At 32.0% G+C, this 19,040-nt stretch overlaps 1 protein-coding gene across 1 annotated transcript in view; it reads left to right on the top strand.

The window, feature by feature from the left end:
* The first annotated feature begins 4,626 nt into the window (after window positions 1-4,626).
* Window positions 4,627-19,040, top strand: part of LOC139504257 (obscurin-like protein 1) — a 28,145-nt gene continuing 13,731 nt past the window's right edge. Inside the window, exons 1-4 of the mRNA XM_071294325.1 lie at window positions 4,627-4,705; window positions 9,837-10,073; window positions 11,461-11,733; window positions 17,525-17,797. Coding sequence (XP_071150426.1) covers window positions 4,627-4,705; window positions 9,837-10,073; window positions 11,461-11,733; window positions 17,525-17,797 — 862 coding nt within the window. The remainder of the gene's footprint in view (window positions 4,706-9,836; window positions 10,074-11,460; window positions 11,734-17,524; window positions 17,798-19,040) is intronic.

The raw sequence follows: 19,040 nt of genomic DNA, 5'->3' as shown, positions 1-19,040 counted from the left end.
CCGCCCCTAATAGGATAGAAAGACTTAACTAAAATTAAAAAAAAAATATGGTATGACCAAAGCGTAATAAATTGCAGTCTTTACGAAAAAAAACATTCTGTACAATTATACAAACTTCTAATTGTCTGTACCCAAGTTTGTTGATAACGTAGGTACAAAGAAACATGAATAATCGCGATGATGAGACGAATAACTTTTAACTAATTATACTTTTTTACCTAATCGCTAGACTAATGAGCAGGACTATTTTGAAGTTTGCAAGTCAGTTGTAAGTTGTCAAAGAATAAAATAGTTGCATGGACTTAAATTCCCAGACAAAAATGAGTATTGTATACCTTTGTTCTTAGAATGATGATATGTGTCAAATATGCAGATTTGGCTGTTGATACATGCAAATATAAATTGAATTATCCTTTCGAAAATATTCCGAAAGGTCAACAATTATAAAGTGATGAGTCGTTTGTGGGTCAACAACAAATATATAATACATTTTTGTTTATAAATGTCGCCTTCCAAATTGATATAAAAACATTATTTTACTTTCCCAAAATGTTACACTGTTTTAGAGTTGATTCATCGACCACCATCATGTGCCACTACTGTTACATGACACTCTCCGGAGTGTATCATCATCCTTGTGAGGATTCCGTAATATTCTTGTTGTAGGTAAATATTCTGAATATTCACGGTTTTTAAATCGTTAAATTATCTTAAATATTAATTTACAACCATTGATGTACCATCCGAAGCTGAAAGCGTCTTGCGTACCAAATAATCAGTCTGTATCTTTGAAGCATCTTTTCATCATCTTGGTTGATTCCATGTATAATGGAAGTTTAACCTATGCAGTAGTTATCTTCTATGTAGTCACATGCCCTATACTTGTAACTGATATACTCTACATTCTCTTTTTATGTCTGAATGAAATCTTCTAAATCAGAATGGGATGTTGATTTTTCGTATATGTTTTGAACGCTTACATTTAGTTTTAAGATAAGTTTTGCGTACCCCTAAAAAGCATAAGGTTTGTGATGATACTTAAATATTTTGTAGATGAAGTTTCTTCGTGAAGGACTATTGTAAAATCAATGTTGATCAGATTCTGGATTCTGGTAAGTGTCACTCTAAATAATATCTATGTGGAAAACAACACATCAATATTGTATCAAGTTTATATATATATATCATTTATTCTGGTATCACCTAAGTTGGACAAAGGTATACAGAAAAACACATTAGTTTACATTACATTACATATGAAATGCATGTGTCCATAGAGTTTTCCTACATTTATCTTTATTATGAACGCTAAAAGTCGAATATTTGAAATCTAAGAATGATTAGGAACTGAAGCATTTGAAGATATTGTGACAATAAGGACATTTGAATAGCTCATAAATCCATCTAATATCTTTATATCTGATTGTTTTGAAACTTCAATTCCTATCAATGTGTGCATTTTAAAACCAACCATTTCTGAAATGTTTGAAACAAAACATGTGAGTTTAAAAGTACTGGATTATATGCTGACGATACACTGAGGAGATAATAGTCCAAACTGACAGAAACAATCAGAAAGTAGTCAGAAAATAAAAGAACATCAATTACTTTACCACTCTTTCCCTGTACGGATTCCATTTTTTTAAAAGAGGTACTCACTTGGATCTATTTCATACTTTGTCTCTCTTGCTGTTGCAACTGTTTGCTTCGCTGTATTTATTATCTATTAATTATTTATTATTTATCATGTTATTGTTTTAAAGGGAAGATAATGTTTACAAATTGACAAGGTTGACCCTTTTGGTGTTCTGGATTTTGGTGAAATTTAACTAAATCAGCTAGATTTCACCAAAATAAAGTATCAGGAAACATAGAGCGCAGGCGTCGACAAGCTTAATATTCAAATAAGACATGTGAAATGTTTTCACAAACATTATTTGAAAAGATATTTGTTGTCGATGTATGCGCTCTATGTTTTCTGTCCAATAATCTATGGAAATTTACCCATTTTCATTGATATTTTTCGTGAAAAATCAATATGAGTACAACTTGTGACGTCATAATAAAACGCAGAAACGTAAAATTTTCAACAAAATGGCTTATATCCTATCTAGTCAATGTATTAGCTATAATTTATCGTGATATTGGTCAATAAATCCGAATTTGAAATTTACGCTAAAAAAGGGTGCCATTGTAGGACCTTATCGAACATACTCCTTTTTAACTTTGAAATACTTTTTAAATATGCACATTTTGAAATGGTACTGTATCAATCCAGGAGTATCCAATGCTAAAATGAAACTTGCATACACTCTTTAAATAGTCATATAACAACATATATATTTTAGGTTCACGTTTGTTCCGCTTTCCCATTAAAATGTCCATGTCCGGCACAGTGGTCACTCCGTGCAAGAAGTCATTGTCCTGATCCGTCTAAGTATTTCTGCCTTAAAGATGATCTTATCAACGGTTATTCTGAAAACTGTACAATATCCGATTTTCTACAGCCAGGTATGTTATTTTTTATTATGGAGATTATCACAGCAAAATTTTAAAAACTACTGTCAGGATAGATAACACAAACGCCTCATTTTGAAACAAAGCTGAATGAAATTCAGAATGAAAAATGGAAATGTTTCAAAGTTACAATAAACGGTCTTCACATGAAGTTTCATTAGTTATTGAACATTCACGTCACACTTAACTACAATTAAAACAGGACTAACAAAGCTAGAGGATCTAGGCTTGGGACAGCCATAAACATGAAGTTTTCTTCGTAATTATCGCATCGAAACACTTATTGAATCGTATAAGTCATACCAGTATAAATCGTAGCTGTTATCCATGATTGATAAATGCACACACAGTTCAATTTTAAATTATTTCTTAAACAGGTAGAAAAAATGTTCTTCGTGGAGGTTTAGATGCAGACGTATGTTCTTCAGCGCGTTACCAGCCATGGCCAATTACATTCTACACAAATGCCACTTCCAAGTGCATCTTTCTCAAAACGGCATGTAGTGAAGAAGGACAAGTAGTAAATGATAATGGAAATAAAAACACAGATACCACCTGCAAATGTGACTACACAAAAGGTTATGATTTCCTCGTCAAACCTCGAAATCCATGTTTTTGTGTACCATCAGAAGAAGATTGTTCATGTTACATAAAGACATGTCTTGATTCAACATTCCAACTTACATCAGGTAATTTTAAGGACTTTTTTAAGTTTGCATTACAACATTAAAATACTGACATGAATTACAAAAGATAAGAATATATATCTCGTGGCATAAACTATCGTCCGGCAGCATCCAACAATCAAACAACCAAACCACGAATAACATATATTACACCGTGTGTATATTTTGTTGTTCATACTAGAGGTTTTATGAGGTGCACTTTAATTTGAATTTGTCTATAACTTGTTTATTTATCTTTTACAAAATAACATGATAAACACACGTGGAGGTCGATAAATTTTTGTAATGATGCTACTTGTCATTGTTGTTTCTGTTTGTTTTTAGATTACAATTGCATTCATTCAAGACTGAACATAACGATGAGCCAATGCAGTCAAATTTTGATTGGAAGGTAATCAAAAATTAAAATTTAAGACAAATGAACATTTTGTCATACCCTAATGTATGTGTGTCTTTTTTTAATGGGTATGTTCCATTCACACCATCTAACCGTGATTGTATTCAATACATAATCTAGAAGGTTAAAACACTTGAAAAATAAGGCATTATCATTTTTTTGCAATCAGTCAGCGATTATCGATCAGTTACTGATCAGTCAAGTTCGGACCAAACACATGTCACCAATCCGTCAAATTTGAAGTTAAAATCTTTGACTGATCGGACTGACTGAACAGTATGGCAGATTGACCTTTCTGAGGTTTAACACTCTACTACGTCATATGTTGGACTTATATAAATAACCGGAGTTTGGAACCTTTTTCTCTTATCAAAATGGCGCCCCAAAATTACGGACAACTCAAGTACGGGAGACCGACAATCAATCATTGACTATTCTGAAAAAATTTAAGGATTTATATTTTGTTTTTTAGAACAGAACAGAGATATGCAGATAAAATGTATATCTTTTCAAAATGTTATCGAGGAATTTTGATTGTCGTATGTATTTGGCATGTTTTGATATTTTATTTCAATCCCGGCATATTATAATGTTCTTGTTTAGATCTGAAGACATTATGCTCTAATTCAGTATTATCGTTTTGCTGTGTATCATATGTGTATTGTGTAAACAACAGGCCTTTATTTTTTCGTTTTTCGATTTTATGCCACTGTTAAAACAAGTTTGCGGTTTGGCTAGCTATAACCTGGTTTAATCTACCGTTTCCTACATCATAAAATGCCTGTTTCAATTCAGGAGTATTACAGTTGTTATAGATTCATTTAATATGTTTGAGCTTTTGATTTTGTCATTTGATTAGGGACTTTCCGTTTTGAATTTTTCTCGGATTTCAGTACTTTTAATATTTTACTTGTTATACGATGATTTGTTTTGTTGATGATTTGTACTGATGTCAAAGCGTTTTCTATGCCTTTCCTGTTCTCTGGTAGATAGTTCTGCTGATATGTGTACAATAAATTAATCATGATGTATTCCAGGGACAACAAAGATAAAAATCAAAGTCAAACACAGTATTCACCGAGAAAAGACAATATCTCATCCCCAGGTATGAATAAATGTAACACTCAATTTTATTTGTATATATTTAAGCTTTTTTTCCTATCTATAAAATAGTGGTCTAATATCGCTCGCGTTAGTAATCTTACAGATGATTGATAAAAAAAATATTCATGCACATTTTGACCCAAATTTCTTGAATGACGGTAAATCTTGCATATACTTAAAGGGTTCAACATTTCAGCATACTTGTAAAATATAATATTTTTTTTATAATAAAATTTGAAGTTTTACACATTTTTTCAAATGTATATCTTACTCAACAATATGCAACGTATCATTGAATCGTGTGTACTTTGTATATGCTAATGATGAAATATATATTTGTTCACAGTTCTATGGAAACATTTTGCAGGGAAGGCTACCTTTTTTTTCTGTTTAGGTAAGACTTGATTAATAACTAAAGTCAAATGACAATTGATGAAAATATATTAAAAAGATACAATTAAAATGCTAAATATGGTAAAAGAAGATATATTTAAAAACCTTTTACAAAACAAGAGTCTAGTAATACATGTTAAAGATAAAATACTTGTAATACACACTTCATGCCGAAGTGACTGGAATGAAGTTTATATTATTAAAAGAAGGTAGTGTGTGGAAATAAAAACATAAACGAGGTTTGTACTGACTCTTTGTGTTCTTTTTTTTAAAGTCATCATTTCACGATTAATTTCATTTAAAACATCGAAAAATCTTTGTTATGTTTATTCTACAGTTGAAGTGTCCATTTTGGTTTCTATATTCAATATATCACCTATATTATGGACACAATTGAAATACTCGTATGCAAATCATATTTCAGCAAACGGACAACCTTATCTAAAACATATCACGACCAGTGTTAATATTGAACCGGATTAAATGTCCTTCTGGTTAAAAGTATCGAGAATAAACATGATGTGTAGACCTACTACCCTTTGTATGTGTAATCTCGATACTAGAGCATAATTATGGAGCAGTATTGCCAGCAAAAAATCGAAAACGTAGCTACATGTACTTAATAGTGTTTTCCTTTGTTAATATGTTTGACTTTTCCAGTTTTCTAATGTTATTCTTGTTAATTAATAATATAGAAAAAGAAGATGCGGTATGATTGCCAATGAGACAACTCTCTACAAATGACCGAACTAACATAGAAATTAACTATAGGTTAACGTATGGCCTTCAACAATAAGCAAATCCTATACCGCATGATCAGCCAAAAAAGGCCCCGAAATGACAATGTAAAACAATTAAAACGAGAAACTAACGGCCTTATTTACAAAAAAAAAAATGAACGAAAAACAAATACGTAACACATAAACAAACAATAACCATTGAATTACACTCTTGACTTTGGATAGGCACATATATACGTAATATGGTGGGGTTAAACATGTTAGCGGGATCCCTACTCTCCCCCTAACCGTAGGGAGCATCTTTAGAGGGACGAATCGTATGCTGTGTTTGTACATTTCGTGTTGCGCACACAAAGCATCGTTTTGTGACAATAAAAGGAATTTATGGCTTAATCAGTGACTCGTGTTTAATATAGTTTTCATGAGGATAGATGCAAAGCCAACATGTAGGATCGCTAACTAAAAGTACATATATCACCTTAAATAACTCAGCCTTTATATATTTAGGGTCATTTTTATTGTGAGAAGGGTTCCGTTACTACACAGATATATGTCAAAATGCATCCTTGGGTTAAGTTTATAAATTCTGAGCAAACGGTTTAGTTGTTTCGACGATGCATCTATAACTGTTTACAAAATTTTGAATTTTCTTTTAAATAATGAGGCTTTTCTACCTCAGGCATAGATTACCTTAGCTGTATTTGGCAAAACGTTTGGGAAGTTTGGTCCTCAATGCTCTTCAACTTCGTACTTAATTTGCTTTTTTAACTTTTTTGGATTCGAGCGTCACTGATGAGTCTTTTGTAGACGAAACGCGCATCTGGCGTATATACAAAATGTATTCCTGGTATCTATGATGAGTTTATTTACAACAACCGGGTCGATGCAACTGCTGGTGGAAATTTATTTCCCGAGGGTATCACAAGCCCAGTAGTCAGCACTTTATTTGCTGACATGAAATATGATTGATATGGTTATATTTATAAATTAACTGTTTACAAAACGTTGATTTGTTTTTTAGATACTAAGGCTTTTCTGCCTCTGGCATAGGTTACCTTAGCTGTATTTGGCAAAACGTTTAGTAATTTGGGTCCCCAATGCTCTTCAACTTCGTACTTTATTTGGTCTTTTTAACTTTTTTGGATTCGAGCGTCACTGATGAGTCTTTTGTAGACGAAACGCGTGTCTGGCGTTTATACAAAATTTAGTCCTGGTATCTATGATAAGTTTATTTACAACAACTGGGTCGATGCCAGTGCTGGTGGATATTTATATCCCCGAGGGTATCACAAGCCCAGTAGTCAGCACTTCATGTGCTGACATGAATTATCATTGATATGGTTATATTTATAATTAAACTGTTTACAAAATGTTGATTTTTTTTTTAAATACTTAGACTTTTCTACCTCAGGCATAGATTACCTTAAGTTAGCTGTATTTAGCAAAACGTTTAGGAATTTTGGTCCTCAATGCTCTCCAACTTCTTACTTTATTTAGCCTTTTTAACTTTTTTGGAATCGAGCGTCACTGATGAGTCTTTTGCATGTTTTGTAGACGAAACGCGCGTCTGGCGTATATACAAAATTTAGTCCTGGTATTTATGATGAGTTTATTAACATTCTTTGTCAAAATTGCAAACAAATATTTTGAGATATTGAGATGAAAAATTGATATGTTTTATTTTGAAATGTTGACCTATATAAGATCAGACCTTAAGGGGGAGGGTTGATGTTTTTTTTTAAAAGTTTTATACCCATCTTATTTTAATTTTTTTGGAGATGATCATGAAATAAGCATTTAGAATACAAAAAATGTATACATATGACCTTTATTTGTTTATTTCAACAAATATTCTATCGTCTTTTGTTTCCAGTTTCAAAAGGCATTTTTTAGGTATATTTCCTTTAGCAGAATATTGGTGGCTTAAGTAAATGTAAAAGGTGAATTTAACCTAGATACGCACGATCACAGAAAAATGTGGCTCCTACATTTAGACTAAGAGGACTGAGGACAAAATTGTCAAAAAACAAACAACATAAAACCACATCAAATGTTCCGTGGTGTCATCATCATTTGTCTTGATTTTGTAATTGTTATAAACTGAACTGCTGTTTAAGTTATAAATTTCATTTATATTTTATGACAATTTTCAATGCATTTTGTTCAGGTTTGGTACTCGTGTTTTGTGGAAAGGAAACATCGGACAAATACTACCGCAAAGGTAAGAATATTTGTGTTAGTCTCTCAGTACTTTTTTTTTATTCATATTTAATACGTTACAGATCTATAAGCATGATAAGTACAAATATTTCCATACATTGTGCAATATTTCTTTAGCTTTGCTTTCAAAAATATAACACGTACTGTATAAATCACAATGAATAAGGTGTAGTTAAAATCGGAAAAATATCATCAAGATTAAAGAGAGGCGAAAGAGGAACAGTCAAACTCATAAATCAAAAATAACCTGACAACGCCATGGCTAGAATTGAAAAATACAAACAGACAAATAATAGTGCACAAGAAACAACATAAAAATACAGACTGAGCAACACGGACCCCACCAAAACTTGGGATGATCTCAGGTGCTCCAAAAAGGTAAGCAGATCCTACCCTACATGTGACATCAGTTGTGTTGCCCATGTTATAACCAACCCGGTAAATAGTCTTATTTGGTAGGTCACATTCATGAAACGGGAAGGGATTGTGTTTATAATGTTCCCTGTTTTTTAATTATCCATGTTATGTAATAGAACGGCTTTTTTCGCGTTTGTGTTATAAACTATTATTCATTATTACAAAAAAAACAAGTCTGCTATTCAAAGGGCACAATTGATGACCCTATGTATACATATAAACTGTTGATAAATGTTATTGCAGAAAGGGAAAAAAATGTACAGCTTTGATCATCTGAATACACATCCAATACATATATCTGGTATATTTACTTTGTATAGTATATTTCCAATACGTTTCAAAAGTTAAAAAAACTTAACTTTTGCCAAATTTCGATTGATAGGAGCAGTTTAGTATTAATTTGAACATTGGAAGAGCAATAGAATCGTTCCTTTAACACATTAAGAAGATAATAGTATTCTGTTCCTTGTGTGTGTGTTTTGTGTGTACATGCAATACAATTGATATTCTTCTCTTGTAAATCATCTTTCTTTGAAATGATGAAAAATTCGAAACAAATATTTTTTTTCAACTCACAGGTATAGCTTAGAATTGAATTTACCGGCCAATCTGTTTAATTTTATTGCAACTGAGGATTATAATGTAAACAACATTTGCGTCTGGTATCATAAATAAGTTTTATTCATCAGCTATCGATCGTTTGAGCAGGCTAATTCTATGCTAAGTCATCATTCAAAAACATCGGTATCAATTCATAACATGGAATGATCCTGTTCGGTACTATAATGTTTGTCGTGTTCAGGGAATTTATTAAATACATTCAGAAGACCATTGTATTCGTCTACATTTGAAGTCTACCTCAATCAAAGATATGTTGTTTAATTAATTGCGAACACTTACTAATATACAGATAATGTGATTTAGTTCTTGTTTTTTCTAATCTCATACATATAATGCTATCTTTTTAAAACTAAAACATAAATATTTATGTAGGTGGTCCAGTGCTCTAGTGCGTTGGATATAGTGCAAGGTGATTTGGTGCTACGTTATATCAGTAGGATGAGTTCGACATTGGAAGAATAAAAAAAAGTTCTATATCGTGGCACCAAATCGCCTTTCACTATGTCCGACATATATGACGTTCATTTTCATTGGAGTAGTGCGAGATATTTCTCTCTGTGCTAAAACTAATTTGCCGCATTGGACAGTTGCTGCTCTTTGGTGGGCTGGTGACTCTTTGACAAATTATCCATCTTGATTCTGAACTTTATATATATATTTGTGATATAAGTTAAAGGGGTTTATCATGAAAGTGACATATTTGAATAATAGTTTTTTTTTATTATACTTATTTATTTGCAGCTTACTTTATTTTGGAGCCAACTGATGAAATTACGATTTTCGAGGGTCATTTTGTACGTCTAGAGTACAAGCTATTGATTAACAGATTTCCAATTGAATTTAAGAAAAACAATTGTTCTATAGAAAAAGCAGACCATATCGATATAACAGAGACTGGACGTTCAAAGACATTGCTGATCGAACCTATAGGTCTGGATGATGCCGGTGAATATTGTATGGATGTGGCAGGCGTCAAAAGTAAACCAACACACGTTATTGTTAAACGTACGTCCTAATATATCGTAATAAGATTTGGTTTTGTTTCAAATCGTTATAATGCAAAGCTCTAGTTCCTTCAAATATTTTTAATGAAAATGTTTGTGCTAGCTTGAATGGCTCTCTATTCACAATCTATTATGTTACAATTATAAACATGAAATTAAGTTGCTGTCCATATTATTGTAAATATCATTTTGCTTAGAAAAAATGAAACAGTAAATTTATTCATTCGCTTTTTAATAATAAAGATTATTATTATTTTTCCTTTATAAATACATGGATACAAATAAATCTTCGGCTTTTATAATCCCGCCGATTGTTATAAATTCAAAATCTTCGGCTTTTCAAAATCTACGGCTTTTCGAAATCTTCGGCTTTTCAAAATCTACGGCTATTCAAAATCTACGGCTTTTCAAAATTTGCCGCCAATTATTATTATATTATAAAATCTTCGGCTTTTAAAAGTCAAACTCCCGCCGATTATTATCAATTGAATATATTGAAAACATTAAACACGCAACCACATGCAGACTATATAGTATGTACATTGTATGTATGTATATATATGAGTGGGTGCGTTTTTAAGCCACCCTAACAAATTAGGGGATGGCATAATAATTTACTCCTCTCCGACTGTTCGTCAGTAAGATGCATTGTTTGTCCGGTCATATCCAGATGTATTGTTTGTCCGGCTAACTCCTATAGTTTTATAGGTGCAACTTTTATATTTTGTAGGATGTTCATACACATAACAAAGGTGTACATGGCCATAGGCATTTTGGATTCTTTCAAATATTCTGACAATTACAGCTGATCACAGCTGTAGTTTGACTTCGTTATTTTCTGGGTACTACAGCTACACAAAGAGATCTTGGTTTGTCCAGCTATCTCCTCCCTTCTTTAGTTAAATCACCATATATATAATTAAATTTATTATTTCCTAGACAGCTTACAACTATTTTCCTAATGCATGTAGTTTAAAGGTTTGGTTGGCTTGCTTGTTTTGTTTTGATGACTTTGCTCAAGCATTTTGAGTAAGTTTTACAATGCAATCAATTGAAAGGTTGTGCTTCAGCTTTTATAATGCTATTGGATGCTTGTGCACACATTTATTAAAACACAGCAAGCAAGCCACCCAAACCTTCAAACAACATGCATTTTAAAAATAGCTGTACAATTTCATGATTTTGACCCTTTTTAGAGAGCTTCATTCATGATTTATGAGTTTGGCTGTCCATCTGGTATCTTTCGTCTCTCTTTCTTAAAGCAAAGTCTACTTACAGGACAAATTTGACCAAACATGTATATTTAAAAACATCTTCTATCAAGTAAAGTATATGTCATTGTTATTTTTTGTTTTACACAGAACTATTCAAACGACCACTGACAGATATAAAACATATCGAAAGTTTACACACAATATTTGAATGTGAAACAGAAAAAGAAAACAGTGAAGTTGAATGGTTTAAAGAAGACGATCAAATTACTCATAACACTACAAAGTATGAAACAGAAAAGATTGAAACAGAACAAGGATATATTTATAAATTAAAAATCAAGTATACAAACTTCGGAGATAAAGGAAACTATAGAATAGGAAAAAAAGGCATTTGGAAGAAAGCAGCATTAGATGTTCAAGGTAAATAATGATAGTCCTTTATAATGATTTACACAATAAGTCAATTTCATAAAGAGGAGAGAGTCAAGATTCATAATTTCCTGGTTTAACCCGAACATGTATAAAAAATGGTTTAACATTCCTTATGTAGACGTTGTTGTATGTTTTTCGTTTCTTTTTTGTAACATTGATGTGACTTTCTAGATAATGAGGCATTTTGAATGTTTTGTCCCGGGAAACAAAATCAAAATTCGTTAGACGTTCACTATAGGTTTAACTTTAGAAAGTAAATCAATAAAAAACGCTGCGAATCCAAACAATTTCTAACGGATGTTTTCGGTTTATGAACGCACTGGGTTGATACATCTGCTTGTGGCATACATGTAAAAGTTCCAGAGGATATCACACCTGAGTAAACATATAAAATCACTGACAGGAAAATCAAGCCGTTTTTTAGTTGTCGGTACAAACATTTGTAAATTATTTAGGAACTCATGTTTTTTTTTTCTCTTTAGTACAAAGCTAACCTAAGACAAACTTTGGCTAATTAGTTTCTCATTTCTAGTAGCACTTCATTTATTTCGGTTATTTTACAGCCTTGTATTTCAATGAATTAACGCATTCATGATGGACGTTAATCCAGATAAGAGCATCGGGCTGCATGTTCTTTATGACATTTTGTTGACAGCGTTTGTAGCTTTTGTTTCACATTTTGACATGTTGGGTTGTCTTTTTTGCTTTGTATAGCGAACGAATTGTGCTAATTAACATGATAAATTATAGTAATTCGGGTACATCAACATCATTTAAACTATTTAGGGGGCTTGAGGGTATAAATTCATTTTTTTTTTAATAAAGGATTTTACTATCTTTTTCTATAAATGAACTTCAGTTATATTTTAATAAATTTTTACAGTTGTTTAATTTGAATATAGCTTATTGGAAAACAATTAAAGGTCACCGATAAGCTATAACAAAATTTAAATTTTCATGCAAAACAATGTCATTTCCCCCAAAGGGAGATCATTTGGAGCTTTTCCAATGATAGAAACATTTAAAATGTCATCATGGGCAAAAACGAATCGACTGTATTGGTTGATTTTTGGACCATATCATAAAATAACAACGAATATTGCAATAAATAGAATTTGTAATGAACACAAACTTTTTCAATTTTGCTGAAATGTTTGTACCGCTGAGCCTCCTTAACCGATTTGTTTTTGTCATTGGAGATCATAAAGCATTTCATATATATTTAAGGTGTTGGTCATTTTTGTATTGCACACGGTTTTGTTCTTCTTTGATTTTTTTTTCTTATTTTTTCTTTAAATTATTCTTTTTTGGTTAAATTCTGTGTTTCTTTTGTGGTGGTTTTGCACATATTATGTCGTCTGAAAGAGTTTGATTTAACCCTTTGAATATTTTTATATGGTACTACAGATGAGTGCAGTTCTAATCTGGACATCAAACTAACTTGATAACCAGTCATCTTAACTGGTTAAAGTTAACCTGCGACAGGATTAAGAACTGATCAGACCAGTCATAGAACGACAATCTAATTAAATTGAAAAGCGAAATGGGTCCTAGGTCTGTTTTATGTCTGCAGATAAAGTAAATTCGATAACTGGTCCGCTACTACAATTTAAGTTTACTTCAAAACCAGTCCTTCCAGATCTAGTTGGCTGCATGATTGGTCTTTTGAACACCAAGTTAATTTGTAACCAGCACCACTCTTTATCAATTTTTTTTTAAATATTTTTAGATGTCTTTTATCTCGGTGTCAATATAGAAAAATAAAGTCAATATAATTCATTCGTATTTTAAACAATACATATTAGGTACATGTATAAGTAAATAAAGTAAAATTGAGAATGGAAATGGGGAATGTGTCAAAGAGACAACAACCCGACCATAGAAAAACACAACAGCAGAAGGTCACCAACAGGTCTTCAATGTAGCGAGAAATTCCCGCATCATAGGCGTCCTTCAGCTAGCCTCTAAACGAATATATACTAGTTCAGTGACAATGAACGCCATACTAATTTCCAAATTGTACTCAAGAAACTAAAATTAAAATAACACAAGACTAACAAAGGCCAGAGGCTCCTGACTTGGGACATCATAAAATATATGAGAGGAACATAACCCGTGTCATGCAAACAACTGGTTTTAGAATAAATGTGTTTAGTTCCGATGCAAAGACCCTATAAGTGAATCAATATTAACGCCAAAATATGCAATCTTTAATGACCTGACAACAGTATCGTTACTATATCCCTTCTTAATGAGTCTATTCAAAGGTTTTGTTAGTTTTTGGGGTGAATACTGACACCTTTGTGCTTTATAAAGAATATTTCCATAAAAAATTGGATGTGAAATACCTGAACGTAGAAGTCTGCATGTTGAGCTATATTTACGAATGATGTCCTTATACCATTGTATACCGATGATAAAATTTAGTAAATGTTTTGACTAGTTTGTGATACCGAAAACCCTGGTGTAATAATTTTTCAGTAATACATAAATTTCTGTCGTTAATATTTGAATCATTGTTACATACACGAGTGAGTAGTACAAGTTGAGATATATAAACACCGTAAGATGGTGACAAGGGAACGTCACCATCTAAAAATGGATAATTAACGATAGGAAATGAAAAATCATCTCTTTTATCATAAATTTTAGTATTCAGCTTTCCGTTAATGATATAGATATCAAGATCGAGGAAAGGGCAGTGTTTATTGTTAGTATTAGCTTTATTTAAAGTAAGTTCAACAGGAAATAAGCATACGATTTTGTTTAATTGGTTTAAATGGTCAAAATGCAATCAGCGCTACTTGATTAGTGAAATACATTTGTAAATATAAATCAATTGCTTAAAAAACACGGTTTTCCCCTTTTAAACATTGTGGGGAAAAAAAGATGAACTATATGTATACCCTGGTGGTTGCAAAGTTTTGGGTCGATTGGACATGTATTTTTAGTATAGTAGCGGACACATGCATGTAATTTTAGTGCCAACTGATAACTTATTGTACGTTAAATTTCACAATTTATGGTTTCTATCAATTTTTGATTGAAATTAGGTAGATAAGTTGTTTCTTCCGGTTTAAAAAATATCATTTTTGGTCTCATTTGATTGTTTACTTGACACTGATTCAAAAAATATATTGTTCTATGTAATATTACAATAGATAAGTAAAAAAAAATGGCTACTGGCAGTTTACAAAAAGTCACTTGCATTTGATTCTTCAAGGTCATGCAACCTAATGCACAAATCCAAAAGGTTTATTATGCATCAATCAAACATTAAAGCAAAGGTCAAAATCTAGAACGTCAAAATCCAGAACGTCAATTAAAGCTGTGACTGTGACCCCAATAACAAGGTCATGAAACAAATGTCACAAATCAAAAGTCTCTAGGCTCTACTATGTATTGCTAATGAATTATGTAACCATAGGACTAATATTCCGTACAAAAGGGGGAAAAACTCCGACGTAATGTCTACGTACCCTTTCAACTGAAAATTACGTGTTACGACATGTTGCAACTATCAATTGTCTGAAAATTAGTAATAAGAAAAAAAACATCGAAATGACTTAGACCTCATTTTCATTTGTTTGTACTTTGGACCTCAAATTAAAAGACCCTAGGGTTTTCCAGTTACAAATACCTTTCACTGATATCAAATACAAAAGGGAAAATAGCTCTCATATGGAATCTTAATACGGCTTCGGTCAAAATTAAACGAAACATCAAAAGGATATAACGAGCAATTTGGAAAAATAAATTTGTTGGTTTCTTATACGGTTGTGAAGTTTAAAAAATAACAAGAAAAACAATGTTCGGGGAGATAACTCTTACATGGAAAAGTATTCGGTTACACAATGTCAGTTTTAAAAGCGTACAAACTGTACGATATCATAATACAGATACCTTAGCGACATCTTTTGAAACATCACAACAGCGAAGGAAAAAAAGGTATCCGTTGTTTAGTGGTTGTTGGTTGTTGATATGGCTCATTTTTTCTTAGGTCTTATCACTTTTCGTGGAAAGACCTTTTGTTTTTCTTCTGCAAATGTTCTGATTATTTTGTTTTTCTTCTGCCATCTGAGATGCTTTTTTGACTTACAACATATCGAATTGATTTTTGGCCAATGATGTTGTACAGTAATGGGGGTATAAAAACTCAGCCTGTGTGACCGAACACTTATTCTTATAGGAGTTATCTTCCCGCGTCCCTTTTTTCTTGTTATCGCTGTATCTCTAAAACCGTAAAATATTTTAACAAACTGTTTTCATCAAATTGCTCGTCTAGACTTAAGAATGATTTAGTTTATTTTGACTGGAGTGATTGGAAGACATCTCATGGGAGTTATTTCCCTTTGAAAATTGAAGATAGGCGATATGTTGGAAAAATTTATACGTTTTAAGTTGACGATGCCTACAGTATTTTGATATGCAGTCCTTGGTCCATTTGAAGGAAATTAAGGTCAAGGTCAAAGGTCAAGGTCATGTTATAAATTTTGAATTTTGCTTCTTATCGTTATTCAAAAGAAACTGTTACAGTAAATGATATAATGTGTTTGCCAAATAACTGTTTACAATAAGGCGCAACTTCAACCTATATAAGTCGAAGAGTTTTTGTTAACCCTTATAGGAGTGTTCTCCCCTTATGTATTTGAAATCATTTTTTCTCCACAACCATACAGTCAAGTGATTGACCTGGGGTCTTTCGATTTGAGATCACAGAGGTCAAGGTCAAAGGTCAATTTGACGTTCTTGATTTAGACCTTTGCTAAAAATTCTTACTGGTGCATTACAATGTATAAAACAATAAAATCTTCTGCATCAACCTATTTATCTTATTTTTTAACCATATCAGTTTGAATTACCACTTTACATCAACACGGAGTGACATTTTCTAACATCATTTTTAAATTTCTTTCTTATTATCGAGGTGGAAAGACCTTCAATTGTTCTCTGAAGAATTGGTTTTTAATTTTTTATATAGATTATAACGTTATCATGGTTATACCGTTGGTTTTTTGTTTGACTTATTTCACAATAGACATGTCTGTGATCTGTATAGCTAGAGGGGTGATAGGAGTTAAAGCTCCAAGTTAAAGTCGGTACTTTTACATGTATTTGTTTGACTAGGTTGTTGAGTTGTCTTATTGGCACTTGTCGAATTATTCACACGAAAAACTATGTGTCGACATCTTCCTGTAGAATATAAGTTACGTAAACATCTAAATGATCCATTGAAGAAATGAATGTAATACTTTTGTCTCGTTTCAAGAAATTATGTGTGTCTTTTGATTTACATTCTGCTATGAACATGATGGTCTTTCACTACATATTTAAATACGGAGACGTTGTTGAACGCGTCTATGTCATCAAACTTGAAGTATAGGATACACAAGTTACAGATAAGTCTCCCTTATTTTTTTACTTTTTATCTAGACATTGACAAGACCACCTGACATCACCCCCTGTTTTCTCGGGATTTGTGTTGCTCCGTCTCTTGTTTTCTTTGTTATGTTTTGTGTACTATTGTTTGCATGTTGGTCTTTCAAAAACATGTAATTTGGTCACATGTTATACAAGAGAGTGCTGATGAACTCATATTATGCTAAAGTAAATATGTAAATATGCATGCAAACGTTGATAAAGTACATATGTAAAAATTAAATTATCTATGTTAAGCAAATTGAAAAGTCTAATTACAGACAAATTTAACTAAACATGTAATATAACAAATCTACTATCAAGTAACTTACATTTCCTTGTTATTTCATGTTTCAAACAGATCTATTTAAACGACCACTGAAAGATATAAAAAGTATCCAAGGTTCACACACAATATTTGAATGTGAAACAGAAAAAGTAAACGGTGCTGTTGAATGGTTTAAAGAAAAAGATAACATTACTCATAACACTACAAAGTATGAAACAGAAAAGATTGAAACAGAACAAGGATATATTTATAAATTAAAAATCAAGTATACAAACTTAGAAGATAAAGGAAACTATAGAATAGAAAAAATTGGCATTTGGAAGGAAGCATCATTAAATGTACAAGGTAAATAATGATATATAGTTGTAATTGTGTTGCAAAAATGCAAAGGTTAATGTTATTGAAAAATAAGGCTACCAAAAAATTTCCAAAATTAGAAACAATTTAAACATACTTGTAAAAGATACTTATTTTTGTTCAAAATTATGATTTTTAGCTCACGTGGCCCAAAGGGTCAAGTGAACTTTTCCCATCAGTTGGCGTCCGTCGTCCGTCGTCGTCGTCGTCGTCGTCGCCCTGAAATTTTCAGATGAATCCGACAACCCGTTGTTGGGTTGCTGCCCCTGAATTGGTAATTTTAGGGAATTTTTGCTGTTTTTGGTTATTATCTTGAATATTATTATTAGTGGAAGATATTAGCAAGCAAAATCGAGGGAATTGTGCAAATGATGATACAAGCATGAAAATTACCACAAAGCATCATTATTATATACTTTGTAAGAAATAACTGCTGGCCATTAAAAAAAAAATTTCAAGATGGCCACGGCCATTTTCTAAAATGTCTGTTTTCTTTAGTTGGTAATTTACTGATTTTTGTGAAAAACTTTTCTCTGAACTTCTTTTAGTAAAAACCATTTACCAGGTTTGGTGGCTACCTTCCTTACATCACATATTTATTAAAAATGAATATTTGATATATCCAGTATTTGTGCATGCGCGAAAATGTAACAAAATTCTTTGAAAAACATTTGAACTATTTACTACATATTTAGTGTTTTTGGATTTCTAATGATATTATGAATTGGTTTTATAACATGTTTCAAGGTTATGATACACATGTGTTTCACACTTTTGCGCATGTGCAAACTATTTATAGACATCAAGAGTGATTTGTATGCACTACCAGGCAATTCTCAGGTATTCGATGGTTAAGGCGAACATGTAGTTAATCTGGAGAAAGATCAAATGTAACTGCAGATCAGCCACTTTTGGAAATGCCTAAGCAAATTCAGTGGGAATGGCCTGATTTGTAAGGAAAATATAAGTGTATCGTCATGTTTGGTAGATTGCACATTGAAATTACTTGTTATAAAACTCTAGGTGATATATTGCTTGATAGGGGATAGACATGTTGTCTTACTGAAGCCAATATTGCAACACCAAGGACGGCAGATTCTTTTTATGTATGTTCAAATGTACCTAGGACTAGACAGGTGCATCAGACAACTGCATGTATTTTGCTTAAAAATTGTTAATTTCAGATTATGAAAGCTAAACTCAGAATATATAATTATGTCATGACTCTGTG

The sequence above is a fragment of the Mytilus edulis genome, chromosome 14 (assembly GCF_963676685.1).
Source record: "Mytilus edulis chromosome 14, xbMytEdul2.2, whole genome shotgun sequence".
Taxonomy (NCBI): Eukaryota; Metazoa; Mollusca; class Bivalvia; order Mytilida; family Mytilidae; genus Mytilus; species Mytilus edulis.
The sequence above is the reverse complement of the archived record's forward strand: the minus strand, read 5'-3'. Positions and strand labels throughout refer to the sequence as shown.